At 36.3% G+C, this 18,332-nt stretch overlaps 1 protein-coding gene across 6 annotated transcripts in view; it reads right to left on the bottom strand.

Annotated features, from left to right (window-relative positions):
• LOC137244472 (putative phosphatidate phosphatase) overlaps positions 1–18,332 on the bottom strand; it is a 230,563-nt gene that overhangs the window by 69,389 nt on the left and 142,842 nt on the right. For 4 of the 6 annotated variants that reach the window (XM_067773496.1, XM_067773498.1, XM_067773495.1 and 1 more), the window contains exons 5-6: positions 10,541–10,720; positions 10,284–10,460 (exon numbers count right to left, since the gene is read on the bottom strand). In XM_067773496.1, coding sequence (XP_067629597.1) covers positions 10,284–10,460; positions 10,541–10,720 — 357 coding nt within the window. Of the gene's footprint in view, positions 1–4,779; positions 4,929–5,006; positions 5,184–10,283; positions 10,461–10,540; positions 10,721–18,332 lie in introns of those variants that run through there. The other 2 variants (XR_010951027.1, XR_010951026.1) reach the window with 2 other exon arrangements.

Genomic DNA, 18,332 nt, shown 5'->3' with positions numbered 1-18,332 from the left:
TTCGTGAGCGGAATGAGAGCACTGAGATAAATACCGTTGAAGAAGGACTTTTATTCATGTACTACAAACGTTGCACGAAAATATTCATAGTTTTGAATATACTATAAATTGCATGTATTGCATATCATTTTTTGCGTGGATTTCGTTGTGACTTTACAATCCGTGCAATCCATGCATTTCGTGCGATCCGCGCACCGTTTGCAATACAAAGCGAATCCCTGTATTGTTTTTTTTTAAGTATCAAATGCTAAGTTAATGCTTTTTATACCCGCTGTACTTGTACACAGGGTATTATAACTTTGATTGGATGACGGTTGGTTGTACAGGTACAAAGGAATCAAGATAGATATACAGGCCAATTCTAAATATTCTCGCGGATATTTTTATTCCCGCGGAAAAATTCCTCCAATTCTTTTCTCCTAGGGAGAAGAATAATTGGGGAATGGGAATTTCGAATTTTCGAAGTCAGCTGTTTTGTCAATTGAAATTTCGTTGCGCATTTCTTATTTTGTTTAAAAAATTTAAAAGTTTAATTATTGTTGCGAATTTGTTTGAAATTACGAAATAAAGTATAAACAATGCACATTATTGCATTTCATGTGGTATTCACTGAAATGAGTAATGAATTGGTGCCACACCAACATCAACAGAGAAGCATAAGAAGAAGACGGCGGGATAGCACAAATCGGTCGGAGTTGCTTGCTTTCATTCTGCAAAGCAATTTTCTGGCGGCCAAGTCGAGTTGAGTTCGCCTTTCGCCATATGCCAAATTCTATTTAAGCCATCTTAAAAAATTTTTGCGCAATTTCTGGATGGCTGCGTCAAATATAGGAAGAGATCTTGCGTTGCTTATGATATACTTTTCGACTTAAAATAAAGAATATTGTGGTTGTTGTTGTTATATTAACAGTGAGAATATTGTGGTAGAATGTAAATACATATTTTAGCACAAATTTGTACAAATAAGTGTTCTTTCTTAAAAGAACCAATGTACTTTAACTATTTTGATGCATTCCCTTTAATTTAACTAGTGAAAACCAGGGATGCACCTTAACGTTAAGCTAATCGTTTATCAAAAAATTTCCACCGTTTCCGTTGAAACACTTCGAAATATTATCGATAAAGAAATTATCAAGATAAATTGTCTCTCGTTTTTAACCGAAACGAAAAGCTTTCGTTAGCGTTAAAAACGTTAACAGAAACGTGATACTTTATGTTTGAATTGTGCTGGCAATGCTATAGCCATGGTGAAGCCGTAAGGTGGCAACAACGAGCGCACATACACACACAAACTCTATGTAATTTGTTTGTGTAATTCGTTGGTGGTAATGTCAAAAATACTCTGAGAAATGTTCGTACTGTCAAAATTCATGAGAAAAGTTGCAATCAGCTTGGCTAATGCTTTCACCTTTAATGACTCCGCCATCAATCAGCTTTGCCAGCATAGTTTGAAATTAATAATCAACATAAACGATTTGATTTCGTTTTGATATGGCAGAAAACGAAACGAAATCATTTCGTTAATTTGACGATCTTAACGTTAATAAACGAAACGAAATGACTTCGTTTCGTTTATTAACGTTGATTATCGTAACGAAATGATATCGTTTCGTTGGTTAAGCATGCCTGGTGAAAACACTCATATGAAATGGCAGAGAAATCTCCCTCTCCCTCACATTCATAATACCTACTTTTCTCCCATAAACGGTTTCCGCTTTTTCGATCATTGTTCAGAATAGGAGGAAAGGGAGAAGTGAAAAAACTCACAAGGAATATTTATTTAGGGCGGCCACCGTGGTGTGATGGTAGCGTGCTCCGCCTATCACACCGTATGCCCTGGGTTCAACTCCCGGGCAAAGCAACATCAAAATTTTAGAAATATGGTTTTTCAATTAGAAGAAAATTTTTCTAAGCGAGGTCGCCCCTCGGCAGGGACTGGCAAGCGCTCCGAGTGTATATCTGCCATGAAAAGCTCTCAGTGAAAACTCATCTGCCTTGCAGATGCCGTTCGGAGTCGGCATAAAACATGTAGGTCCCGTCCGGCCAATTTGTAGGGAAAATCAAGAGGAGCACGACGCAAATTGGAAGAGAAGCTCGGCCTTAGATCTCTTCGGAGGTAATCGCGCCTTACATTTATTTTTTTTTTTTTAATTTTTATTTAGAATAGAGGAATGGGAGAAGGGAAAAAACTCGCACGGAATTTTCGTTTAGAATTGGGCTGATAGACTTTAATATATCAAAACCATCAGTATCGAAAAAAAATTTGATTGAGCCATGTCCGTCCGTCCGTCTGTCCGTCTGTCCTTTAACACGATAACTTGAATAAATATTGAAATATCTTCACCAAATTTGGTACACGAGCTTATCTGGACCCAGAATAGATTGGTATTGAAAATGAGCGAAATCGGATGATAACCACACTTTTTATATATATAACATTTTGGAAAACACAAAAAGCCTGACTATTTAGTAAATAATACACCTAGAATGTTGAAATTTGACATGTGAACTGATATTGAGACTCTTGATACCAATTTGAAAAAAAATTTAAAATGGGCGTGGCACCGCCCGCTTGTGAAAAAATCACTTTTACAAATAGTATTAATCATAAATCAAAAATCGTTAAACCTATCGTAACAAAATTCGGCAGAGAGTTGCCTTTAATCTAAGGAATGATTAAATGAATAAATAAAGAAAAATTAACGAAATCGGTTAAGGACCACTCCCACTTTTATATAAAAGATTTTTAAAAGGGGCGTGGACGAATAAAATAAGCTATATCTTTGCAAAAAAGAGCTTTATATCAATAGTATTTCATTTCCCAAGTGGATTTATAACAATAAATAGGAAAATTTTCAAATTTTAAAAAATGGGCGTGGCACCCCTTTCATGTCTAAGCAATTTTCTATGTTTCGGGAGCCCTTACTCGAAGAAAAATGTACATATCGTAATAGAATTGGTTACACATATTTTCCTTATAGCAGGAAATATTTCTAGTAAAAATGGATAAGGTTGGTTAAGGACCACGCCCACTTTTATATAAATGACTTTAAAAAGGGTCGCAGGCAAAAATAATAAGTTAATCTTTGCGAAAAACAGTTTTATACTAATGGTATTTTTATTGTTCTGTTATATCTTTATTTTAAAATAAGCAGTAGGAAAATCCCCATATCTGAAGGAAAACTGCATTATTACCCGCTCAAGGTCATTGATGTTAGCCTCTGTATCCTTTTTGCTTCTTTTAAACGAAAATTAGTTCAGAATAGAACCATATGTATATGTATTATTGCGCAGCCTTGTAACACTATTAAGCACACAAAACAAACAACAACAGCATTTCAAGTGTAAAGCGGGGTATGTAATGTTCGGTTTCACCCGAACTTAGGCTTCCTTACTTGTTTTAGTTATGAAATAACGCGCAGGATAATAACACCTGCGGACTAAATTTTACCGCCGGACGTTATTTCCTTTATGTAAACAAAAATAAGGTGCACTTTCATTACCTCAATTTTTTGGCGTTAATTCCAAGGACATTCTTTCACAGCATTAGAATTACGGAGCTTCTTAGAGGAAATTACGTTTTAGTCAACGGAACTGAATGGCTGGATCTTCAGGGTATCTCATTGTCCATCACGAAGGCAAGTGGACGCGGACCGTTGACGTCAATGAGATGACTGACAATTTAAAGGCCGAATTAATGGTGACTTATAACCATAAAGCCATAACCAGATAAAACAGCTGATCGAACCAACCTTATGGAAATCAATGTAATCGATTAATGGTGCCATACCATAACGCTAACTCGATTACATTGATTTCTTTAAGGTAGGTTCGATCAGCTGTTTTATCTGGTTATGGCTTTATGGTTATAAGTCACCACTAATTCGCCCTTAAAACATTACATGAAGATGCGGATGAGTATCTGATAATACGAAAGTTTGGGATTGGTGTACACGGCTCCAAAGCCAAACATTTATGTAGACCAAGCGTCAAGAGGTAGGCTCATTAAACAAAAAGAGGTGCGTAATGTACAAATATATCGCGGCAGAGATTTTACAGCAACGATGTTTAAAAAAAAATCAGAACTTCTAGATTTACATGATGGCAAAAATGAGGTTTTTTTTTCTTAAAATATCGTCATTTTAAACATCACTGTCTAACCCTGAAAACGTGGAGAATGACATGAAAATACTTCCAGCCTTATGATTAAATCCGACACGTTCTGACTTATCTCTGCAAGATAAACGAATAAATTTTTGCAAAATAATTCGTCAAGTAAAATGAGTAGCAACTGATTTCAAGGGCAATCATCCACCCTGTCAAAGCTTAACAGGGCAGAAAATGTGCCTTTTTGCATTTTTGAAATGGAACTTTTTACACACATTTGGTTTGACGTTTAGCCTTACCCTTGCAATCGAACAAGACCAATAAAAATTTCGTAGCTGCGAAATTGCCATAAATCTCATCCTAATTTTGTTCTTACTCTTCCTATCAACCTCTTATTTTTAAATTTCCCCAGGCATTCAACATAAATACCTTTTTTAAAAAAGGCGCAAAATTTCCACAACATAAGCATAGTTGTGTTTGATATTATCTTAAAATAATAAGTTTTAGTTTAAAACAGAAAACGAGTAAACTTTGGCCCATTTTCAGAAAGGCAATTTATCTTTCAGTGGTACTATTTCCACACACCTTTGAGACGGAGGTATTGGTCGTAAAAATGTGCGTAGCGATAAATTTCCTAAGGGGAGATTGTACTGATGGAATATAAAGTCTTACCTTTTGTAGAAGTCGGATCTACGCGACGGTTGCCAAGCCTTAGGCGGAGCTGGCATAAACAGCCATATTTTTCAATGGACGCAATTTATACTATAAAATAGGAAGGGGTTCCTTCGCCGCTTCTGTTGGTCGTTGCATTGAACGAGATCCTATAAGATTTCAATAAAAATGGAGTGATTATAGTCGCATAGGCATGGGACGTCGTAATCGATGTATCAGGTCCTTACCCTTTGATATAAAGTGAAATGCAAGAGGAGACGCTTCGAAGACTTCTCGGCAGCCAAAAGCGGTTTTAAGTAGGGTTAACGTTAAGACGGAGCTGATATTTATTACGAATAAGAACAAAATACCACAGTTTCAACTGTCTTCTAAATGTACTGGCATCGTAACGCTTATATGGGTGCCTGGTCACAGAAACATTGGGGGCATAAAGAAGGCAGAAATATTTAGTGGTTCGTTCTAACTTTCACTGTATGAATCAGGTCTGTTATAAGGATTACTTAAGCTCTTGTAAAACTAAATTTTACATTAATCCGATCAAGTTTTTCAGTTTCGTAAACATAAAACGGAAAACTTCTGGATATTCCTCATCATTTATATTTGGATGTAAGAAAGCTAGCACTTCAGAGTATTTTGAAGCTTACTTTCTCTTCGAGTACCGATGGTGCTTCCAGTTGCGTGCTTAAGTACTGCGCTGCAAATTTATCTGAACCTATTTTAAAATTATTTAAGTTATCCCTGGAATCTGTGTCTTTCCCTTCACTTTGGAAGCAATCTGTTATTATACATACGCCTACATAAAAAATGTAATAGGTCAAATGTCGAGAACTACAGTGGCATTGCCAAGCTTTCGGATGTTCCTAAACATATTGTTGCAATACCAGTGATTTACCCTTTTATTCCAATACTAGCACGGTTTCATGCATATGTCAAAGATCAACGTCAACCAACTTGCTTGTATTAACCTCTATATTTATAGGCGGGTTTTGATGAACAAGCATACGGATGTCATTTACACGGATGTTTGCAATGCTTTTGATTCCGTCAGCCATGAGCTACTCATTCATAAGCTTGATTAACTTGGCTTCCCGCTTCACCTTCTAATGTGGCTGACAAGCCATCTTTCAAATAGGATCCAGAGTGAAGCCAGTTTAGAAACCTATATGTATATCCATTGCAATCGATGTAGGTGTTCTTTTTGATCCAAAACTGAGTTTTAATATGCATATTACGTCTATTGCTAACAAGGCGTTAGGTGTACTTGGACGTGTTAAAAGGTGGGCTAAAGAGTTGGAGGATCCGTACCTCACTAAGTTCCTTTACACATCGTTGGTCCGTCCAATACTTGAGTAGAATATTACTGGGGGTATTGTTTCTCTATAAATTGATTATTGGAGAAATTGACCCCTCTGACCTTCTTAGTTATTTAGACTTCGAGGTCCATCCTAGAATGTCCCGACACTATGTGCCTTTCCACTTACCCCTTTGTCTTCGAAACTGTGCTAAACATAGTCATCTGCGTATCTGGTGTTCGCACTACAATGACTTTTATAGCTGTATTATAGCGTTTTCTTTTCTGAAATAAATTGTTGCCTAAGTAAATGGTAACGCCTTAATAGTGTTACGCCTACCCTAGAAAATTGTCAACATTTATAGTACATACAAACAGTGTTGCCAGGTTAGCTTTTTCGAGGCTAGATTTAGCCTTTTTTTTGCCTTTAGCGTCGAAATTTTGGGTTTAGCTTCGTGACTTTTCTAGCCTTTTTTACTCCGAATGTATTTTTAATAATTTCTAAAAAAAAAAATAATTTCAATAGTTCCTGTAAACACCTAATACCTAATAATATGAGTTCTCTACAAAAGATTAATTCTTTTTCTGCTGAAAATTCGTTGAAAGTTTCAAAGCCAGATGTATTTTCTTACTTTGAAAAAGAGAAGTATAGTTATTCTTCAAGTCAAATAGCATTAATAGAGCTGCAGTGGCGAAAACTTATAACAATACAATGGAAAATGTAAACTCCACCTTGGAATTTTGGTCGCAAGTCCGAGAACATAAAAATGCATTAAACGAACCTCCTTTTTTAGAACTTGTCGAAATCATATTTAGTTTTTTAGTATTACCACTCAGTAACGCGGAGGTTGAAAGAATTTTTAGTGGCATGAAAATTCTGAAAACTAAATTAAGGAACAAACTAAAAATTAAAATGCTTAATGCGCTGCTTAATATTAGATTCTCGTTAAAACGCTTATCTAAATGTTGTAAGGATTTTGAAATTACCGATGATCTCATATTTATGGTAAATAGCCAAACTTTATACGCAGACGTAAGTTCTTCTGATTCTTCAGACAGGGAGTATTTTATATAAATAATTAGTTTGTAATATTTTTTTTATGTATATACACATATGCAATCATTTAAAGTAATTCCATGTGATAGTCAAGGAAAATGTGCCTGATATGTTTTGAAACAAGAAGTTATGTTTATAAGTTTTTATTTACAAATGTGTAAACTAAAATATAAAAAAAAATTTTATGAATTAACCAAAAAAATTTCTGGCCGTTTTTTAGCTTCTTTTTTTTCCTAAATTTAGCTTTTTCTAACCTTTTTTTTTTCCAATCTAGTTTCTTGTTTTGTCATCACCTGGCAACACTGCATACAAAGAACATTTCATCTCACCATATTCACTAATCCCTTCAAAAAACGCGAGTACTCTATAAATAATGTAAGGAATACTCCTTTGGGAGTATAGGAGTGTTCCAAATCTAATCTGTATTCATACAAAAAATGTGCTCCAATTAACATTGCGATGTCCTAGGAGAGGAGTAGGTGATCCCACTCTCGCTTTGTTTGTGAGTATTCCATAGAGTACATACGTGAGAGTACTTTACAAAGTAATTTCACTGTAGTACTCTATGGAGCACCCACAGAGGATCATATGCAAAGTACTAAAGAGGAATTGTGTCGCAAAGAATAATCGAAGTGAATTTAATTTAAAATGAAAGTAAATGAAGAGGGGCAATACAACTTTTATATTTTATTCTACGAATATTCTTATGTTATTTAGCATTTGCGTGAATAAAGAAACTAATATAATACGCATACGCATACGTGAATAAAGAAACTAATATAATATGCATACATAAAAGCAGTGCGCTGTTGCATTTTATCAGAATTGCCAAAGTAAAATTTTATTATTAGTTATTTGCATGCAATATTTTACTTTTGGCAACTCTGTTCGATCGCCATTGGGTCGTGATCACTGTCGTTAAAAAACGACCAATGATCGGCTGATGGTGGTCCGCAAACACATTGCAAAGGAGTATTGTTAGAGTACTCCAACATGAAGAAAATGGAACACGTAATCCAACAATTTTTGCAGGGATATCACAAATCACACAAGAAGATTGCGCATGTAAACATTAGATCATCTCTTTTTTATGGGCAATTCTTACGTCATTTTTCTTTAGTTCTTGTTTTTTCGCTTTCTTTCATTCGCTCAAACAGTCAACTGTGACGTATATGCGCAGAACGAAGCAATTTTGAACTCATGAATGCGCAATCTGGGTAGGTGATTTATGCACTCACACTAACAGAGTATATGTGGAACTCAAAAGCGAATTGAGAGTTTCACAGAGTTGCACTGTCACACCGCCATTTTACACAGGGTAAAAGTGTAACGCTTTTGCGTTGCGGGCAGGCAACAATTTTCACAAAAGAACGAAATACCCCGTAAAGGCATTGCCTGATTTTTAGAATAAAACAACAACCCTTGCGCGGCGCACAAAAAGCGTAACACTACAGCCAGAAAAGAAAACGCTATTATAGTTTTGATTGTTCTTATGTCACTTTACGTAAAGCAATACTCGCCTATCTAGCCTGAAAAAGCTGCCAGTTGTTGATTTTTGTATCGGTAATACTTCTCCCGGACATTAACTTCTAGACATTATCTTATGGAATTTATACGTCGATTTCCAAATTTTTTAGAAAAAGAAACAAGACAGTGCTGCGTTGATTAGAATCTTGTACATTCCAACAGCGTTATGTTATGTTACGTTTTATGCACTCTGATGGTATACCATACTATACTAGTCGGAGTTCCGTCGTATTTCTGCGACATGTTGATTGGAGTCTTGTGCATTCCCACAGCATATAGAACGGAACCCTGTGCTTTCAGACAGCATGCTGAGCGGAATCCCATGCATTCTGTCAGTAAAAGATCTTATTACTTTTAACTTTAATTATATATTTATGAAATTCACTTCAAATAAGTTTAAAGTTTTGAATATCTTTTTATTGCAATAATTTTTTAGAACTCTTCTAAAATGTTTTTCATTCATTTATTATAACCCGGTGTTAAACTCATGAATTCTTAAATATTAAATTAAATTGAACACACCATTAAACATACAAACATAAATATGTTAAACTGAGCCCGAGTTTATAAAGAAAGCTTCTTCTTCGCAATGAAAAAATCACGAAAAGCAAATCTACATAAACAGGCATAGGCAAAGCGGCTCCATCGTTCCGAGAGAGTAAAAATGCGTATACGTACACCAAGGCCCGGTTTTTCAGTTCAAGTTCAACTCAGTTAAACCACGCTTAAACTCATTCTGCAGTTTTTCACTCCACTTTAACTGGGGTTTAAGTTGAGCTTAAGCGGCCGATCTGGGTACCTGGAGTCAGGTTAACCGCCAACATGGAAAAAACCGATATAGTATTATTAAATAGGAAACATAGAGTCCCTAATTGGACTAAGCCTAAGCTCAGAGGGGTAACCCAACAAGAAAAATATAGCACAAAGTATCTAGGGGTTATAATGGATAGTAAGTTGTCGTGAAAACTCCATTGGAAGAGAGAGCGAAGAAAGCCTCCGCAGTACTGTATGCACTAAAGAGGATGATAGGATGCCCGTGGGGCCTATCACCCAAATTCTCACATTTGGGTATTTACGGCAACTGTGAAACCCATACTTTACTATGGAGTTCTTGTTTGGTGAACAGACACACAAAAAACTTGAGGGGTATGCAGAGTATCAATGATTGGCATAACGGGAGCACTAAAAACTACCCCGGCAGCAGCACTGCACGCCATTTTACACATCCCGCCTGCAGACCTAATGACCCAAAACATTGCGTTAGCAACTCTAAAAAGGCTTAAGGCCTATCACGTTCTGTGTTCGTGTCCTGCGCTTGCCAGGTCAAAGCTCCAGCTATGAGAAGCGGCAGAGTTACCAGATCTCGAGACAGCAATTAAACTGGGCCCTAGAAAACTGCTTGTATTTGCCAAGAGGACGGGGTTATTCTATAACATATGTCCTGGCACCTGATTAGGGTTCTTCCGTTTGGTCGTCAAACAAATTCTGGGAACGCTATGGACGCATTCAGTCAAATCACCCTACTATCAAATTAATAAAACTTCTGGAAACTGGTGAAAATTATGCTCAAAGATCCCGTTTCTTACATGCATACAGCCCAAGCTAATAAAAGCTAGGTAATAAACTTACCACGATCACAGCTGTGAGTGCTCCAATCGCCGAACCAGTTAAAACATCAGACCAATGGTGCTTGTAATCGGAAACTCGACTTAGAGCTGTATACCAAGAAATCATAAGAAATAGAAATTGCAAGAAATGTCGTAACAATTTGGACCCATTCCAATTCATGCGCGATTGTAGATAAAGCTAAAGTAACAAACGGTGAATATCAGAATAATTCAAATACTTATCTACATCTATGAGAAAATTTTTTAACTGAAACCTACCGCAGCATAAACCATCGTGTAGAATGTAAAACTTGAATGTCCACTGGGAAATGAGAGATGTACTTCTTTCAGCATTCGCTTAGTCGAATCGTCGCCCTTGCAAGTGAAGTCCTCAATATATTTTCCCACGTTGACAGGATCAGCGCATGTAGTGCCATCGGCCATAATAGGCTGACAAACCTAAATATGAGAATAAACAAAAGTTAAATACAATTTTCCTAAGTAAATTTCTTATATGTAACTTGAAGTTTTGGGAAGCAGAGTGGTTCGCCATCAGCGCACACCCGCCTGCAGCCTTCCTACACATGTACCTACATATATCGAATTCGTTTGTTATTGCACATTGGAGAATGTAGTTGGTTGGTTTTTTGTTCATAAAATCTTCATTTTATTAACAAAATGGAAACATCTTTACGGTTATTGTCGTTCGTGATAACAGATATACTTGAACATACCTACATATAAATGAATTAATTTTACTTTGAATAGCGAATAATAAATGGAAATGTAGGTAATTTCTTCTAAAATTCTTGAAATGGGGTAGCGATAGTTTAAAATTCACGCTCCCAAGTGGGAAAATTCACTTTCTTTGGCTGTTATTACTTCTTGCCGCATCTATAGGAATCCACTGATCACCGATTTCTTTGATCTCTAGAACCCAAATGATGTTAATTCGGTACGTCTTGCGACTCACCTTCTGTAGGTCACATTCACCCCACACCAATAAACACCACTGCCTGTATTTATTATTTAACAATTATTTGTACATTTTTTATTCAGCTAATCTGTTCAGAATTTTTATTTTTATTCTCTAGAACTCCAATCAGTGTATTTTGTGTGCCTAAAGCCGGAGTCATTGGTGCCGTATGTCGTATCGCTGTATCCGTATCCCTAACGTAATCAGCTGTTTATCGTTACGACGGTAAACCAAAACCCAATTGGTTGGCTACGATACGGTTACGACCTTAGCGGCACCAATAATAGATTGAATTGATTCTCATAAGGTTGGTCGAATCAGCTGTTATAAGGTTTCCGATACGGTTACCGATAAAGCACCAATGTCTCCATACATTACATACAAAGTTGTGGTGGTTAAAGTTTGTGGTGTGGTGAATCCAGTGGAAATTTTTCCAGGATCCAGGTTCCAGGTTTCATTCCAGTGGTGGAATCATAGCTTTGTATGTCGAAAACTCACCAGCAGGTGGCGCGAAAACATTTTAATAATACCTTGATTTGGCCATACTTTTATTTCTGCTGCATTTTAAACTTCTAAAAAGCATTCCACAAACTAATCCATAAATACATACATACATACCCAGCAAAAACTGGCATAAGCGGTTGTAAGCAATAAGGAACACTGCCACCGAATTCCAAACTTCGTCAGTTCGATACATTGTAAACTTTACGAAGTAGCGCAACTAACAGCTGTTCGCTCAAAATTTGCACACACACACAAACATCACTAATGGCCATATTACGGAAATCTTAGGGAAATTGAAGTTAAATGTTATAATTTTGGAATATATATCATCTAGGACACCTTAATTGCAGTAATTGAAAGAAAATGTTTGCTTATACTCAAGTATTTAATTATTTTTTCTAAATTTATCTTTAATTTTGATGCAGTGATTGATCCAATGCAACTCTGGTCTTCCTACTGTTCTTCATTCCACTCCATTCGAGTGCCTATTTTCACGGCCTGCGAGTGCCTTCCACTCTATTCGCAACATAACCTCGAATTAAGCTGCCAAACTATATAGTAAACAATGGTTCGATATTTATTTGTAAATGCACCTGATTGGCGGGTATTAGAAAATTAAATTCTACACATTTTTACGAAGTTTATACATATATTGTGATTACTGGAATTATTTAATGAATACCAATCCCTTAAAACAAACAAAAATACCCCATGAAAATTTGTAGAAGCAATTTAATATTACCCCGCATTTGGGACATTACAAATGATTTCGCAAAAAGTACAAAATTACGTCTCTTATTTGCCGTCTTTCAGTGAGTTTTACAGCTCTGGCTCACGCTCAATTCTCACGGGAATGCTCTGGATCATTGAGAGACTTGAGAAGCAGATGTCGTGAAATTTTCGCACACGTGAAATGTTATAGGCAGATGTCGCCGCTGTTTTTCATTTAACTCATACGGCGAAAGGCTAAGCAGAGACATCTATTTTTGAACAATTAAGGAAGGTTAAGTTCGGGTGTAACCGAAGTTTACATACTCAGTTGAGAGCTATGGTGACAACATAAGGGAAAATAACCATGTGGGAAAATGAACCGAGGGTAACCCTGGAATGTGTTTGTATGACATGTGTATCAAATGAAAGGCTTTAAAGAGTATTTTATGAGGGAGTGGGCCATAGCTCTATAGGTGAACGCCATTTAGGGATATCGCCATAAAGGTGAATCAGGGTTGACTCTAGAATTTGTTTGTACAATATGGGTATCAAAAGAAAGGTGTTAATGGGTATTTTAAAAGGGAGCGATTCTTAGTTCGATGGGTGGACGCCGTTTCGAGATATCTCCATAAAGGTGGGCCAGGGGTGACCCTAGAATTTGTTTGTACAATATGGGTATCAAAAGAAAGGTGTTAATGGGTATTTTAAAAGGGAGCGATTCTTAGTTCCATAGGTGGACGCCGTTTCGAGATATCGCCATAAAGGTGGGCCAGGGGTGACCCTAGAATTTGTTTGTACGATATGGGTATCAAATCAAAGGTATTAATGAGGGTTTTAAAAGGGAGTGGGCCTTCGTTCTATAGGTGGTCGCCTTTTCGAGATATCGCCATAAAGGTGGACCAGGGGTGACTCTAGAATATGTTTGTACGATATTGGTATTAAATTAAAGGTATTAATGAGAGTTTTAAAAGGGAGTGGTGGTAGTTGTATATGTGAAGGCGTTTTCCAGATATCGACCAAAATGTGGACCAGGGTGACCCATAACATCATCTGTTGGATACGGCTAATTTATTTATATATGTAATACCTGCCAAGTTTTCAAGGTTTTTTTATTTCGCCCTGCAGAACATTTTCATTTTCTTCTACTTAATATGGTAGGTGTCACAACCATTTTACAAAGCTTTTTCTAAAGTTATATTTTGCGTCAATAAACCAATCCAACTACCATGCTTCATCCCTTTTTTCGTATTTAGTATAGAATTATGGCATTTTTTTTTTCATTTTTCGTAATTTTCGATATCGAAAAAGTGGGCGTGGTCATAGTCGGATTTCGTTAATTTTATATACCAAGATAAAGTGAGTTCAGATAAATACGTGGACTAAGCTCAGTAAAGATATGTCGATTTTTGATCAAGTTATCGTGTTAATGGCCATGCGGAAGGACAGACGGACGACTGTGTATAAAAACTGGGCGCGGCTTCAACCGATTTCGCCCATTTTCACAGAAAACAGTTAACGTCATAAAATCTATGCCCCTACCAAATTTCATAAGGATTGGTAAATTTTTGTTCGACTTATGGCATTAAAAGTATCCTAGACAAATTAAATGAAAAAGGGCGGAGCCACGCCCATTTTGAAATTTTTTTTTATTTTGGTATTTTGTTGCACCATATCATTACTGGAGTTGAATGTTGTCATAATTTACTTATATACTGTAAAGATACTAAATTTTTTGTTAAAATTTTACTTTAAAAAAAATTGGTCCTTCTCTGATTTTGCTAATTTTTATTAAGCGTACATATAGTAATAGGAGTAACGTTCCTGCCAAATTTCAACATGATATCTTCAACCACTGCCAAATTACAGCTAGCAAAAGTTTTAAATTACCTTCTTTTTAAAGTGGGCGGTGCCACGACCATTGTCCAAAATTTTTCTAATTTTCTATTCTGCTTCATAAGTTGAACTAACCTACCAAGTTTTATCGCTTTATCTGTCTTTGGTAATGAATTATCGCACTTTTTCGGTTTTTCGAAATTTTCGATATCGAAATAGTGGGCGTGGTTATAGTCCGATATCGTTCATTTTAATTAGCGATCTGAGATGAGTGCTCAGGAACCTACGTACCAAATTTCATCAAGATACCTCAAAATTTACTCAAGTTATCGTGTTAACGGACGGGCGGACGGACATGGCTCAATCAAAATTTTTTTCGATCCTGATGATTTTGATATATGGAAGTCTATATCTATTTCGATTCCTTTATACCTGTACAACCAACCGTTATCCAATCAAACTTAATATACTCTGTGAGCTCCTCAACTGAGTATAAAAATTAGGTATATTAAGCGTTGCCAACCTAAAAAGAAGTAATTAACAAATTATCTGGCTCACAAATTGAACCAGACTTCTATCTGTATTTATCTGGCTCAAATCGTTGTTGTTGCATTTACATGCAAAATTATTTATCTGGCTCAGGATTTTGCCACCGGATGATAGCTATTATCATTTTCTCCTCTTTGCTAAAACTAGATCACCAATAATAACTAAAAAAGTAACAAATGCGCAGAAAAGTATACAACATTTAGTAGCATATAGCACAAGAAATAACAGCCTAACTCCAATACTTTTACATAGTACTTAGGCGATTATTCCTTATGACCATATCGTTCTAAATGTAGCTTACTTTGGTAATAGTCTAGTTGAGGGGTCAACTGCTAATACGCTACCAAAAATATCGACGCGTCTTGACATCAGTATTAATAATCCGAAGGCGGAAAATAAAAATGTTAACGCGTTCAAAAGATATTAATGAAAAACCGAAAAAAGACCCGCGGGTACCTCCGAAACCGGGGGTCGGATCCATAGTATTTTTGCGCAGAACACCTTTCTGCGTTGGCGGCCTTCGGCCGCGAATTTAAAAAATAACCCTGGGCTACGCCATGCCAAGTCCGGGTGTGTGGTATAACCGTGGCTACCGCCACGGTGATGCACAATTTTTTTTGGGGGTACAAACACAACAACAACCACATGGAAATCGCCAACTTCAAATGCAAATATCTCCGGACAGAGACAAAATTTTTCTTTTCCGCCATCGGATTATTGTTCTCGAGATCAATACGCGTCGTTTGACACCTCCCTCGATATTTTTGGTAGCGTATTAGCAGTCGACCCCTCAACTAGACTATTACCCTTACTTTTCTGCGCACTTGATACTGTTTTAGATTTTTTTGGCGATTGAGTTTTAGCGTTAGCGATTGTTGAAATTTGGGGGCTGTATTACTTTAAATATCGTAAGATATGTAGCTGGATCAAGGTTTTAAAAATTGTAAAAAAAAAAAACACACACATGTTGTTTTTCTCCGATATATTTCAGTTACTCAACGATAGCCGTTTTCAGGGAACTACAACCATAAGCAAATTTTATTAACATGACAATATTTTTATATTAAATATCACAAATATTCTCGTACATACATTTTATTTTTTCACGTCCGTACATCGTCACGTGGAGTTTTCGTACTGTCCTTTCGTTTGTAAGTTAATGTGTGCAGGTATATTAAAGTTTTTTGGTATATTAAATTTGGATCCTTTTCCTTGCGACTTAAGAGCGGTACGCAGATCACAAGAAAGTAAAAATTCCATACAAAAAACGCTCAAGAAATGCTCAAGAAAATTCCTTGTGGTAAATTTTCTTGAGGTAGTACAGTTTACAAGAAATTTAGTACGCTAGTTTACGCCCCGATTCTAGTGTGGTAACAACATTCTTCACCACGGTAACGAAATCATGTGGCAACTTTTACACCCTTTTGGTATTCTACCCGCGAAAGTAGCTGGATAATTTTTTACCCACAAAAGTAGGTGGTTACATCGAAATAACCACACAACAGCTGTTGTTTAGAAAAAGGCAAAACTGGAAAATAAAGAATTGTAAGCGCAAATAAGTAAATATAATAGTAAAAACGTGTTGCCTCTTGCTATACATATTTGTTTACATTATGTACTTTCACAGAATAAATTACAATATACCTACATATGTAGAAACTTATCATGCGTAATATGCATATACACATCGTCCCGTTTATTCGTTAACCTCGTATTTACAAGTGAGACATTTTCGGTAAAGCGAACACGGTTGCCATACCATGTTTTCATTTGGGACCAAAATTCATCGAAAAAAAGGACCAAATTTTTGTTTTATTATATTAGTATAAAATACAAAATTTTAGGATCTTTCCATATAAAATTTTAATAAACATAGTGATGAATTTCCTTTAATTTAAGTTGAACATACAAATATATGTGCATGCAGCCAAAAATGGTACCATATTTTGACATAGGATAAGTCTATGTATTTCACCAACCAAAGTTGTGAACCTAGTTTTGGTCACAAAGCTCTTGGTTCTAGCATTATGTTGTTGATTGCAATGAAATAAAATGTATGGTGCAGTTAGGTTTTAGTATGAAACGGCTCAAAATTTGCGCTCTATTGTTGCCGAACTATGTGAGTGGAAAACTCAGTAAATAATAAATGAAACTAGGCAATTTTGTTAGTGCTATTTTTATAGATGCTTATTTTTTCCTTTACGTTTAAACTTCATATCAGAGCCTAGATTCAGTAAGTGTGAGTTTTGACCCCAGGCCTCAGGGGTTCTGCTAGGACCTACGGGAATAATTTTATACAAAACCTTTCTTTCGAATTCAAATCTCTTCATTTGCTTCCTTCTGTCTTCGAGTTAAAAACTTTTCTTGTGCAAAGATACTTTGTTTTCAATTACCTTGCGTGGCTTAACACCACAATAGTCCTGGAATTCCTTGAACTCATTGAGCTGGGTGAGAAAGATTTAAATATCAACATGCCAAACGAGAAGTAATGCATAGAATTTCTTTGGATAAGTTTTGAAAGTGTTAGGCTCACGGTAGAGTGCTCTCTATAAGCTATGCTAGGCGAGAAGCAATTCTTATTTTCATATATTTTACATATGATTTGATAGAGGGCATCATTATCTTTTCTCAACAACCTACCCCTAAAAATGGCCATAAATGCAACATTACTTGCCCTCGCTGCCATTGACGGTGCAGAAAACAGCCCTGTCAATTAGCTGATGAATCACACGAAGCTGAAGCGAATGCTATATATGTACGTATGTGTCGCATCATGCCTCACTCAAAAGCAATTTGCGATACCAGTTGACAGCGAACAACCACACGTACTGCATTTTTTTGTAAAAATGGTTAAAATTTTTGTTCTTTTCGAGTTATGCAGGGTGGCACTGAACATTTAAAGTGGCTACAATTTGACAAGGCGAAGTGAGAATCTTAAGAATTTTTGCCCCTGAAAGTGGCGACATTTTCTTGTAGAAAAGAAATCACCAATAGTGTTTGATAACCGATAGAAATATTTAGCCGTTATTAATATTATTATAAAAGAAGAGTTTTTTTGATTAGCCGGTTATTTCATCAACAATTGACGACAATGTGTTTGCCAACACTTTTCTTTTTAATGCCTGGCATAAATTATATCCTAGGTGAAATGTTATTGTTCTGGTACATTTTATTGACAGCAATTTTTTATGGTGAGAGTTCCATTGAAGTAAGTTCAAAATTATATGGGGGCTAACGAAAGTGTGGCGAATTTTTGGGCAATATTGTGAATTTTTACCTGAGTGAAAAAGAAAGAAAAGTACCAATCGTGGCTACTGCGTAAAAAGGACCAAAATTGAAGAAAAGGGACCAGCGGACCAAATTGGGTTGGAAGGGACAATTTTTGGTCCAAATGGACCAAAGTGGCAACCGTGAAAGCGAAGAAAACTACCTTTCAAATTTCCCCACGGACACTGGTGAGTTTTTCGGTGATGACAGCGTTACCACTTGGGCCAGAAT

The sequence above is a fragment of the Eurosta solidaginis genome, chromosome 3 (assembly GCF_040869045.1).
Source record: "Eurosta solidaginis isolate ZX-2024a chromosome 3, ASM4086904v1, whole genome shotgun sequence".
NCBI lineage: Eukaryota > Metazoa > Arthropoda > Insecta > Diptera > Tephritidae > Eurosta > Eurosta solidaginis.
This window is presented reverse-complemented; position numbering and strand designations above follow the sequence as displayed.